Source organism: Lagopus leucura, unplaced genomic scaffold (genome assembly GCF_019238085.1).
Source record: "Lagopus leucura isolate 7727_CA_CO unplaced genomic scaffold, USGS_WTPT01 Super-Scaffold_100026, whole genome shotgun sequence".
Lineage (NCBI taxonomy): Eukaryota > Metazoa > Chordata > Aves > Galliformes > Phasianidae > Lagopus > Lagopus leucura.
The window spans coordinates 3,954,709-3,967,653 of NW_024962277.1; the positions used below are offsets into that span (position 1 = coordinate 3,954,709).

The following is a 12,945-nucleotide window of genomic DNA, read 5'->3' on the forward strand; positions in this document are numbered from 1 at the left end:
AAAATATTATATCTTATGAATAAACCAAAAATTTTAATCTCCTTGCCTATCTTCTCCTTTTCTGAATCACTTTGAATAAATCTGCTGCAGTACCTGTCATTCAGGGCCTTCACTCTATACTTTGTGTATATTCAGAATATGTCCAAATCTTACAGAAGCTTTCTGAATAATATCTCTGTGATTTGGACATTATTATATAGCCATGAACAGCCAGGCTTTCACCAGTCATACCTTCAGTTACTACAACAGTGTTCATCCTTTTCATTGCAAATGAAACTTGTTCTACTCTTAGCTTATGGGAAGGTGACAACAAAGATTTTCATTGCTCCAGATTTAGCATATGCAATCCTTTTCTCTGCCACCTTCTAGTGATTCTGCATACACAAAAGTTAATTAACTCAGTGGTTCCTGTATTGAGACTGTACTGTTATTTATCCTGACCTGGAATGTCTCTCTTCACTAAATCCTGCTACTAAGGTGTCATCTGCTGCCTCTTCTTACACTCTGCAAATTACTTTCCAGTTAGGACAGCCTTTCTCTTCTGCATTTGCATAGTGTCTATCCCAGTGGGATGCAAGTTTCAAGAAATTATTGCCATACACCATATCAATATAATTTTCATTATTTTATGTTGTCTTTTTTTTACATAAAATTCTTATTTAATTTAAACCACCCAAATGTGGCATGTTGATCTATAAAATCATTTGCTAATTGCCAGTGCATTAAAATTAGAATGAATTTGAAATTTTTTTTTAGCTTTACTTTTTTTTTAGTTTTACTTTTTTTGTTGTTGTTTAAATAAGTGCTGCATGTTCTGCAAATTTGGTTTAAAAAATATTTAATGTAGAATTTTTGCTGACTTTGAAAAACTACAAAGCAGGAAAATATTTTATGAAGACTGTGTAGGAGGGAAAGAAACACTGGTCTGGTTGGGCATTTGCTGGAATGCATTGCTTGCCCTAATTTAGTTTGGTACAGGAAAGATACATGGAGGGGAATCCTAAAGGCAAGAGTTTTGCATTCTCTTAATAAAAAAATATTCAAATCTTCTGCACTGATTTCTTGTTATTTTGTGTGGTGTTCTGCTTATATTGGGTGGTTGAATGGCCTCATTTGTTTTATTAAAGATGACCTAGGGCACACTGAGATGTGCAGAAAATCAAAGATGAAGCTATACATTAATTTTGGCAGGAAAAATTGGCTATACAAAGGTAAAACTCCTGAGGAAAATGGGTGACACAATGGACCTAAGTCAGTATAAACATGGAATTGCCCTCTAGTTTTCATTTTGCATACATAAATGCCAAATAAATAATATTATATCACATATACTGAGTAAAAACGACATATCAACATTTGTGAATTACCTTGTATTTTGGAATAGCTTTTAGCAGTTCTTTAACTGGGACATCTGTGCCAACAACTCCCAGGAGAATCCCTTTTGATCTCTGAAAAGAACAATAAGATGTACTGAGAAACACAATGGTAATGAACATTCTCACCAGTAATTTAACATTGTAGCTACTCTAGAGAAGTGATTAGATATCAGAGACATCATTTGAAAGGTAGGCAAAGCAGAGGAGCAGAGGCTGGTATTGTTAATCCAATCAAGCAGTCATTTAGTCAATAATGGTTCTCCCTTCTACTATATCTGCAATTCAGACAGAAAAGGTAATCAAACTTTCAGTAGTTACTCAGTCCCTCTACAGAAAATTTTCCCATGTGAAATAGTTTCCAAATGAAAAAAATATAGCTGCAATGTGTTACTCCCTTCGTTCAAAATTTATCCTGCCACTCAGTAGGCAAAAGAGAAGGACTAAGCATAAAGTATGTATAATTTTCTTAAGTCTTAAATTAACAAAAATAAACATATACATATATGATATAAGTACCAGTAATTAAATTCTGGATCTACACAATAGAAGCCTACCAGTACAAAGAAGAAAAATATATGGATTATCTTCTGTAAGAGGATAACCTAAAAGAAAGAGAGTGCTGTTGCCTGAGTTTTTCTCTTAAACATAGGGTTTTATTATTTTATTATGGTGTCTAGGGTATACATATTTGGGATTATTTGTTCACATTTTTATGCCAACATGGGGTTAATAACTGTAGCCTAAATAAGAAGAAAAGAAAAAAAATTTATAGAGAAGGCTAAAACATTGTTAGGCTCCTAAAAGCAACTTCCCAGCAGCCACTCTATGATCACACAGCAGAAATAGTCTGAGTACTTACAGTCTCATTTTGCTTACTAAATACCGGCATGGCAACAGTTGTCATCAACACCAATCCCTGATCGTCAGCAAGCTATATTTAAAAAAGAAATATTATCTCTAAGAACCAAGGAATAATTGCAGGCGTGATTGCATTTTTCAATTACATTTTCTTCATTAAAATGAGAGAAGGCAATTTATCTAAATGATGCTTATCAATTTAGAATTGCAGTTAGTCCAGCCCAGCCCCACCCTGCTCCGTTTCAGCTATAGCAGCTCTGCCCACCCCACCATCTGGACTGGCAGGAAAGATGCTTCTTCTTCATTCCTACTGCAATTTCCCGTGAGAGGCACGAAGGGGCTGGAATGTGGATTGTGGAAGCAGCATGTGCAGTAGCAAAGCAGCTGGAGCTCTGTTCCACATCTTTCCCAGTGTCAGCTATGCCAAGATTGCCTTGGGTTGTTTTCTCCCAGCTAGGAACAAGAGGTCATGAGTTGCATGCACTTTGTTTCTGGTTCAGATTGAGATCTCATCAGCTAGCACTGCAGCAGAAAGGATGACAGCCAGTAAGGATCCCAAGAGCATCTTTGCTCCATCCGGTTTCAGTTTGCTGGACTAAGTGGTGGCATGAAGCATTAGCTGATGCTACGCTTCAGGTTGCAGCATATTTCTTCAATTTAGTAAGAAAACAGATCTCCTGACCTTGGTTCCATTCAAGAGAAACATGCTTATCATTGACCACAGCAGAGTGGCTTTGCTCAGACTATTGTCTCTTTGTGCTCTCTAGCTATATCTCTCACTGTATCTCTGCCATAAGGCAAGTGTTAGCTGTAGTGCTCAAGCAACAAGCACTGTTCTGTGTGTTTGTGAATCTCCATCATCTACACATGAAAGATAACGCAAGGAGGAAGTTGAGAGTTACTGTCAAACACTTTCTGCCCCTATAATTTTGGAAGACATTTAAAATTTAAAAAGCTTATCCTACTTTTAAAAGTATGACATATCCAGTTATAATCACGACTTTATTGTGATTTATCATTTCTAAGGACAATTAAGTTCTGCTAAATTGTATCTGTGTTTAGCCAAATTCGCAAGGAGAGACAATCTTACTGAAAAAATTTGGAGGTGAGAGTCATACCAATTGCAACAGTGATATTCTCCTACTGCTGCTCCATCAGTATCATATTTTCTGAACTCAGGCAGTATTTTAAAACACTTTTATTTTTTGAGAATTAGTGCAATTTTTTTTCCTAACAATACTTTCTTTTTTTTTTTTTTTCAACAATGAAAAAGCTATCAACTCTTTAAATTTTCAGAACACAAAGCCCATATATTGTTACAACAATACTTCATGAATCATGTTGCACATTAATAAATTAGACAAGGAAAATCTAGAATGTTACATGACTTGCAGCTTCCCATCTGTTTCAGGAGGGTTTCAGTTTTCCCAACTGAAGCATGGCACTATCTTATGGTGAGGAAGAATGTTTGAAGACATCACACAAACACAAATGAGTTTTAGGATCAAGGTTTACATCTAATAAGGAATCAACAGGGACATGAGGTGGAACCAGCTCATGATCATGTTCTATTATTTGTTTTGTTTTCCCTTTTAATAAATACCTAATTTCCAGTCCTGACACAAATCTTGATCTATTAAACAATAGTAAATTATTAAGAAACAAACAAAAGAAATACCAACCCAACAAAACACCGAGTCCAGGGGTTGTGCTAAAAGCAGCTGAACTAGCCCAAGAATGTACCCTCTTTGGCAAGAGTCGTACAGTTAAGCACACTGACATGATTTGTATGGAGAGGAGCCTGCTGTGGTAGTGATGTTCAATAGTCCTGAACACATGTACACCAGGAACTGAAAAAGCGTTCTGCTGATTATGAGGTGACATCTTGGAGCGTTTAGAGATTTTATATGATTGCCCAGGGTTGTTCATCTCTGACATTATGAATTTGTCAAGTATCATTATGGAATTATTTTACAGTGAGCCTACTTACTCTCAAGGGATTACTAGAAACAATTTATCAGATAGGATGCCAGCCAAAGGACTTGCCAGTAAAGTTTTAGGGTGTTTGAAATTCTTTAAATGGGGGAAAAAGAATAGTGTGGAGTTCCCGGGAAATTTTAAGAGAACTGATCGTGAACTCTCAAAAGCAACTATGGAAGCATGCACATAATTACTGCCCTGTAATTGTGATGTCTGCAAGTATCTACAATTGCTAATGCAATCATTTTTCATGGAAGCGCGACTTTATTTTTTGATGGGTTTTTACTTTTTCTTTTTTGGTAGATGGGCAGGTTGTTGGCTGCTTCTGTAAGAGGAGTCAGAAAATAACTGGATGATCGATGACTCGTGTTTGGGATCTTTCATCGAGTTACCAATTTATCCTGCAATATTCACTTCTGTTAGATTGTGAGGAGTTACCTCCAGGGGAGGACAACTTTATTCCCTGGGCAATGACATTTTGACAGAAGTACTTTGAAATAGTAGAATGGTAGCCACTGGGTATTATTGCTAGGACAATTAAAGCACGAGTTTGTGAATAAACTGCAAAGGAAGCCATGATCTAGGAATTCTGCATTCTTCTTTTTAAGTCTGACAATTTTTGACATACAACAGAACTCTGTGACAGCTTATGCAAATGTTCAAAAAGCTTAGTAATTCTGGGAAATAAACAAACAGAAACATTCTAATCACTGCTAAAACCTCCTAAACTGCTTATATTAATAACAATCATGTATTACTAATATTATCGGACTTACTAGGATTATTATTTTTTACTTTTTTGCATCATCAGCAAATACTTATAAGTTAATGTTTAAAGTAAAATATTAGATATCACAAATTCAGAATAACAATTTATAATCATAAAGTTTCTGAGTGGCTGTTCTTTTATTCAGAATTTCATATTATTGTGCGATAATTAGTAAGAGTAATACGCTCTTCAGTTACTTATTTACTACTTTTCTCCCCATCCCTATATGTAGATAACCCTTTTCATTTCCAAACTTATCTACTGGCCAATGTCATAGTCTCAGAAAACAATCATGTAGGGACATGCAAAAGAAAATACTGTAACCAAATATTTCTTACAGGAAACCTCTTAAGGTATGATTTTTTTAATCAATAAGCACAATGTGCCTACTTCTAAACAGGTAACAACTCATTTACACATAAGAACAGGGACTTTTAGTGTTGTGGGCAAATACACAGAACAGTATTCATTTGAATATAACGTAATAATCTCATCAGCTGGGTGGTTAAGAGTTACATACAGTAGAGAACCCTAGGAAATGACTCAAACTTGAAGCGACACATTTTTAATCTCAATTTCTAACTAGACTTTACCTTATCCAATCTCTTAGAACAAACTGCTACTAACAGTCACTGCTACTTCTATGAAGACATGCTTAATTTGGCATATTTCATCCTTCTGAGAATTGGAAACTGTTCTAAGCTTACATGGTTCACCCTTACCAACCTCAACAGATTCTAGAGGATGGTAGTGTTCACAGGAGTCAGGTAGGGTATGACAAATGTATATTTGCACAATACCGTGTTTATTATTTATAAGGTGTCTCCAGAAACAAGATGTTGCTGGTAGATTCATTTTGTTCACAAATAAGGATGAGTTTTGACCTAAATGCTGGAATGTCATCTGAATTAATATGCAGAGCCACCAATAACTCTGATTTCTTCCACCACATTGAGAATTCTTTTTTTTTTTTTATTCTCCTCTACTACTGTACTGTTTTTTCCAATGTTTAATAATGTTTTTTTTTACCCTTCATAGTATTAATAAATCAAGTTTCTGTTTCTTCAATTTGTAGTAAGTGTCTTAGTTATTCTTTACCTGGGCGATCATATTCATTAACACACCCAAGTTCTGGCTGACATCAAACCCCAGCTCTTAGTTACTCAGCAGCATATCAGTTACTACACTTTGATCACTTTCAAGTGGTTATTTTAATAACTCTAGAAGTGTGGAGTCATCTTCCTGCTTAATACTCTGATTACATGCAGCATGGCACTAAGTATACTTGTCCTTTCAAATGCCCCTTAATCTGTTAGATATTTATTTCCCACTGAATAGGAAGGAGTTTCTATTTTCCAAAGACCAATTTAGTATGTTTACACGGGCCTTACATATTACAAAACAACCCCCCAGGTTTACCTTATAACACAGGAATTCCACAGACATTTTCTTCAAGAAAGTTTTTCCATAATTTGCAAGCATGGAGGAAAAAAACATATGGAAAAATAGGCTGCCCCATAAAACAGAGTAGCTGTTTAGAGAACAAAAGAAGTCCCTAACGTTCAGTTCACTTTCTTCTTGCCATTTTCTGACTGTTGCACTTTGATTGAGACCCGCAGCTAATGAGTGCAGTAATCAACATCTCCCATTTAGTGTACAGGCAAGAGAAGCTACAGCAAGCTGCCCAGATTTTCAAAGAGAATGTTATTAGTGTTCTATTACTACTAACATCTAATGTATATTACTGTTATTTTGTATTTATATAACGAAGCCAGGCAGTGCTAGTGAGGAAGCAGTCACTGTCTCCTGAGACAGAAGAACAAGTATCAGATCCCATGTCCTTTTTTAGATATTATTTCAGATCCTTCAAAGAAAATATGCAGTACTGTTTCACTTTAGCTGGCTCTTAAGTGACATTTTAAAATGCTGTTAAATAAGAGTATTCTCTAATCGTTACTGCTAAATGAAAGATGCCAAATAAACAATATATAAATTAATTTTTTAATTACTTTGAAGGGGCAATTCTGCATTTTGTTGCTAATTTTTGAAATATGGTTAGCCACAGAAAGGAAACAAATTCTGAGTTTGTAAACTTGTAGTTGTTTGGTATCTTTCAGAGTTTAGATTTTGTATTTTAGATAACCACAGAGAATACCAGAGTTTCTAGAATTTGACACTGTATTAAAAAAAACAATTGTCCAAGAAAATACTTGATCTGAAACTTTAAAAAATCTATTTTTACAAAATCTATTATGTCTCTGTTTTACATTATGAAATCCTAGCAGGCCCAGCTCAGAAGTGAACTTTCATAATGCTAATTCTTTTCAGCCTACATTTCCTGATTTATACAATATCTAGATGAGAATCTCTAAATGATAATTTTTTTGTGGTTTTTTATTTATTTATTTATTTATTTTCTTAACATAGTTCTTGTTTCTGCATTAATATTAGACTGCAACAATAGTAGAGCAGTTCTGCTGAACAGGATATCTCTTCCACCGAACATTATCAAGTCAAATCAGATTTATCCATCTCTCACCAATTCACGGCAGCTACAAAATAACCACAATAATGACCAAATTTCTTTGTAGATTAATCTTAACCCAATAACATTCCTTTGATTTCTCATCTCCCTAGATCTGTGTTGTACCTCCTAGATTTTTCACCATCCCACAGTAGCAGCTTTGACTTTCACACTTGACTGACTTACAGTGCCTGAATTGCAGAAAAATTCCAGACTATCCTATTTACAGGGCAGATTTTAAATTTGGAGTTAAAATTCAGAATTAAAAAACAATATGAAGAAGCAAGCTTAGGAGGCTGAACAGAGGCATACGAGGAAGTATTTGAGGAGAGTTGTGTAGCTATGCTGACCTATGAAGCATTGGTCGGTGGACCTGAAAGGAAATAGGACTTAAGGGAATAGGGCAGAGAAATAGGTCAAAGTGAAGGTCTGTTGGCCTACACAGCCATATGCCCTGTGCAAAAGCTGAAAAGTGGAGAAGAACATTGCTACCTTCAGAGGGACTGAAAATAGGGTGAAAATTTGGGGCATGGGAACACTGAAAACTCTGTGACAAGGCATCAGTGCTGAAACTGGCTGCTACAGTTTTGAAACTGTATCCATATAAGGCAGCAGTTCCATAGGGATGTACTTGAAATATGAGTTTCATGTGGAGGATTTATTTCAGTACCTTGAATAACTCTACACATTCCCAGTCCATCCCTCTCCTTCTTTTCTCCAGTCAGGATTAGCCTTGCTTCACCTGTGCCATCTTCCCCTCAGACTATTGTACTTCTGTGTTCTGAGCAGTCACGAGACAGGCTGGTAGCATCAGAAAATTGGAATTTGACCTTTTAACTATTTTATATAGACTACTGGAATGAAGAATAGCTATTATTTTAGTTTAGATATAAATTATGGTCCAGGACCATATAGGAAACTGTGTGAGTGTTAAAAGTTGTACGGATATGTCTATGTTTAGCCACACAAAAGTGAAACACCAAAGACCATCAGTTTAAAATGCTTTCTCAGTTAAAACTGGCAAATTGTTTACTCAGTGCTATTAAATATCAAGTCACTTGTTGAGGAGTGTGAGGAAAACACCTGGAGACTAAATTTAAGATCCTGTTTAACATGCATGCAGAAATCTTAAAGCAGTTTTCTGAATGGGTCACTCAACCTTATATACATTATAAAATTGAAAGATAATAGCACCTCATCTGGAAACAGAAACAAAGGAATAATAAATAAGGGTCAAAATGTTTACCACCTGATTATTTTATATCTCATTAGATTCAATTTAGCTTCTATAAATTTGTAAAAATGCTAAAATTACTAGCCATGCACTTCAGTGAATCAGCAGCTTTGCAAATTTTTTATTTTCTATTCCCAGTGACAGTCAATTCAACACTTCAAAGTATAGGAAGGTAAATGATGCAAGGAATGATAAATGATATTTCCAAATGGCTGAAAGATGATAGCATCAAGATAAAAGGAGGGCAAAGCACTACTTACAGAAGTTAAGGGATAACACAGAAAGAGAGAAGAAAGCTGTCAGGAACTTTTGGGCAACAAACATCATCAAAACATTTCTATATGGAGGAAATACGATTCTATTCATGAGAGAACCATTAACTTTTTTTTCTATGTTCCTAAACACAGCTATCTGCTTCTGATGTATGTGCCTAATTTATTCAATTCTACCTGTTCATAAAAACTAAGTAGAACAAAACATCACAGCAGGAGAAGGACAACAGATTTGAATCCCGCTGCGATCGTTCAAGAAAGCAAGGAAAGCTTTCCTGCTAGGAAACCAAACACCTTTTTGAGCTATTAAAAAGGAATAGCTTTTGTTCATCCATGAATACAAAAACTGCTTTTCAAATGTTTTTCAATAATAAAGGTCATTTTGGAAGCCAAAGTGAGAAAATCAGAAAATTGCTAAATGTGAGTTATGAGTTCATTATAATCATTTTCATTTTCACAGTCATGGAGGATGATTATCTAAAAAGATGCAGAAAAACGATACAGATGACATAAGATATTCACATTCATTTATTTGTCTGGATAGTGGCTCTCCTTTAGACTCACTGGGTATCCCTAGACACAATTTCTCATGAAAGCTACATGATCATATTAAAGCACCTTTGTCACCTGAAATTATGGTGAACTTTTTATCATTATCATTATTAGTAATTTTAATATTTTTAATTTGTAGCATTATCTATTTTAATTATAGAGAATATTGCAAAGCTCCTTTATGGTCAAATATTGTGCTTCAACAGACATCCAACTTAAACTCCTCATACTTCATTACATCTGCACTCCAAATCTGCATTTCAACAATTTGTTATTCAACTGTCAAAGACAGACTAGAACCCTTGGTCTTCAAAATTGATAGCTAATTACTATAGAACATTGACTAAACACTGAGAAGACTGTATCCAAATGTTTCATATAAAAGACATAACATTTCATCAAGATGACCAAGTATTTATAATGGATATAAAACAGTAAAGGTAAACTTCGAGTGCCACATTTTTCTTTCAGATCACTAGAAGATTAAAGTGAATATGTTTAGAGAGACATGACTGTTTGAAATGTTTATAGAGAAAACATTTGCAATATGATACATAGAATCCAACAAAAATACAGTTCAAGTTCGTACACCATATGGCAAAACATGTACACTAGTGACTAAGTCATTCATACAGGCAAATGTGTATCAGTCCTGTGTAACAGGCAAATGTGTATCAGTCCTGTGTTGCTTCCCTTCACCTTGCAGATAGGGAGATAGAGATTCTTTGGCTTGGTGTTTGTGTTGTGTTTGCTACATTCTGGCTTGCTGGAAGAAAACTTGGATGTTAAGCAATATTTTTGTGTGGCACCTAATGAAAGAAAATGTTGGCTTCTAATAACTGACAATTAAAATTTTCGTTGCTTCATGTATAACTGTGGCTAACTCTTGACCAGTTTAAGACTGATCAGCAAGCCCCTATATCTGGTAATCTCAATGCACTCAACTGAACTTTAAGCTTTCATAATAAACTCAGATAGGGATATGAGAAAAATACAGCTACGAAGCATTTGCTCAGGTTTAGTTGGTTGAAGAGCAGAGAGGAGATAATTTAGATTCTGAGCTAAGACACTGGATTTTGTTAGCACAATGCCACTGTGATTCTCTGCAAGGGAATCCAAGAGAAAACACAGATTCAAATAAGGTAGGATTGAGAGACAGGAAGAAGACTCCTAGAGTAGAAAAGTTTTCATAATCACATATAAGTAGCCTCATAAAGATCATTCTGCTAGGAGCGAAGTAAACCTGTCAGTAAGAAATATCAATCAGCATTTCCTGCCTTAAAGTCTACTATCTTCACATAACAAGCAGGCTATGTTTAAGAAAAGGTTCATTCTTACCTGAAATTATTGAAAAACCTCAGAGACTATTTTATCTGTCCCCCTTCATTCATTCCTTTCCATCCCTCTCCTCTTTCTCTACATAAAGGTATATATTATGGCACACACATACAAAGTATGCGACTATAGATCTGCATTGATTTGCTTGAGGGTTACACAATTGAATAATTTGTATCAGAATATTATTTAATAGTTCAGAAATGTAGACATTACAATCTGATATACAGTATCACATGACACTAGAAAGCAGCCTGATAGAAATTTCCCCAACAGCACATTTCAATCTCACCCTGTATCTTCTTTCTGCAAACTGTTAGAAGTATTTGGCATAAAGAAGTAGGTTAACATGAATTAAGTCAAGGTTAGCCAATCTTTTAGCACTTCTATTTGTCCACGAAGCTGTAAACAAAAGAATTTTAATCCACCTATTTCCAGAGGAAAAAATAACAGCAGCAAATTTTCTTACCACAATGTCACATTTGCTAGGCTCTAGAGCACACAAGAACAAACTATGGACATAGTCCAGTGTGATAGACTACCATACTACCTACAGATCTAAAACACAATTTTCTGAGATCCATGAGCAAGAAAATCTCAAATATACATGGCAGTATAAAGCTACAAGTTTCCATGGCCAGATTTCTTGCTTTTTAAATTAAAAAATACATTGAATACACTAAGGAACCATTCTAAAGTTTTGAGGTCCATGGTTGCCCTAACCATTCCACAAAAGCTATTCACTGATAATCACTTGATCTATAGCTTTCATTAAAAATTCAACTTTTATCATCATTCAAAGGCTATGAAAAATAATGCATTTAAATTTCTATGACATTCCATATTAAAAGTGCTTTATCTAGAATGAGAATTAATTGAATAAGTAGGTGTTGCCGTTCCCCAATATGTTCAATTAATTTTTCCATTTCAGTGCTTCAAATCACAACCCACAAAACAGCATCTAGGTTTTCTGTTTTCTAGAAGCTTTGATTATATTTGTGAAATATACAAGAATGAGAGAACAAGCATCAAGCAATTCTTAGACTTTGCTGCAATCATTGTGCTTTCACGATGTGCAGAAGTGACTGGTAACATACCATACCGATGTAGAAGTTGTTCAAAAAGCATATTATATAAAAACTGCTTGCAACCTATTAGAGAAGTCAAATGTCAGATGTATTCAAAGAGGTGTTGATAGATACAGTGGGGAGCAGTGAAAGGGTACCAGCTATAACATGGGTTCTGCTGTCTCTATAATAGAAATAAAAATGATCTAGAGATGTTTCACATACAGTAATGGGGTGAGTTCATTTTTTTTTCATTATTCAAATTGTTGATAAAATAACTTCCCTGCTGTTTTCAAGTTGTAGGCCGCTATATGCCTATTGTGTTCAAATAGCTCATGTGTTTGAAGAGCTGCTCTTAGCAGCCATAATGCATTGCTTTGATGCCCAGGGCCCCAGTACAGTGAACTGTTTCACTGATCACTACTGTACCAAACTCACGATACCATGGAAACATGAAGGACTGGTGAATTACTTTGAATAACTAAGATCTGAGTAAAATATTTTACCTTTTGAGCCTGAGGGAGCTGGAAAACAACAAAACAGAACAAGCAATCATTATACATTAAATAAATTTGAACAGCTACTTCAGCTGTTGTATTCATAAAATCACAAATGTAATAAAATATAAAAGAAAGAATCCAAGGAAATTAACTTTACACTGAGGATTTATAATGACTTAGTTCATTATTTGACAGCTTATCTGCTAGGTGTCACAAAAGTACCATCAACTTATTAAATATCATGCTACTAGAAACAGATTATTTTTTCATCAGATATGGTATCACACTTGAATTGCGAAGTAGTTCCATTTTGCTATACACAAATATAACTCAACATAAAGATAGTTTCAATTTAAAACCAGTCATTCTTTATTTATAAAGATCTAAATCTATAGTTATTAAGAATAAAGTGGACGTTAGGAGAAGTTTGTTGCATTGAAGTAGCTGAATTCTCAGGAAAGAAAAACAAAATGACAGT

At 34.9% G+C, this 12,945-nt stretch overlaps 1 protein-coding gene across 1 annotated transcript in view; it reads right to left on the reverse strand.

Annotated features, from left to right (window-relative positions):
• Positions 1-12,945, reverse strand: part of CACNA2D3 (calcium voltage-gated channel auxiliary subunit alpha2delta 3) — a 395,935-nt gene that overhangs the window by 108,980 nt on the left and 274,010 nt on the right. The window contains exons 14-16 of the mRNA XM_042880325.1: positions 12,474-12,491; positions 2,236-2,307; positions 1,368-1,448 (exon numbers count right to left, since the gene is read on the reverse strand). Coding sequence (XP_042736259.1) covers positions 1,368-1,448; positions 2,236-2,307; positions 12,474-12,491 — 171 coding nt within the window. The remainder of the gene's footprint in view (positions 1-1,367; positions 1,449-2,235; positions 2,308-12,473; positions 12,492-12,945) is intronic.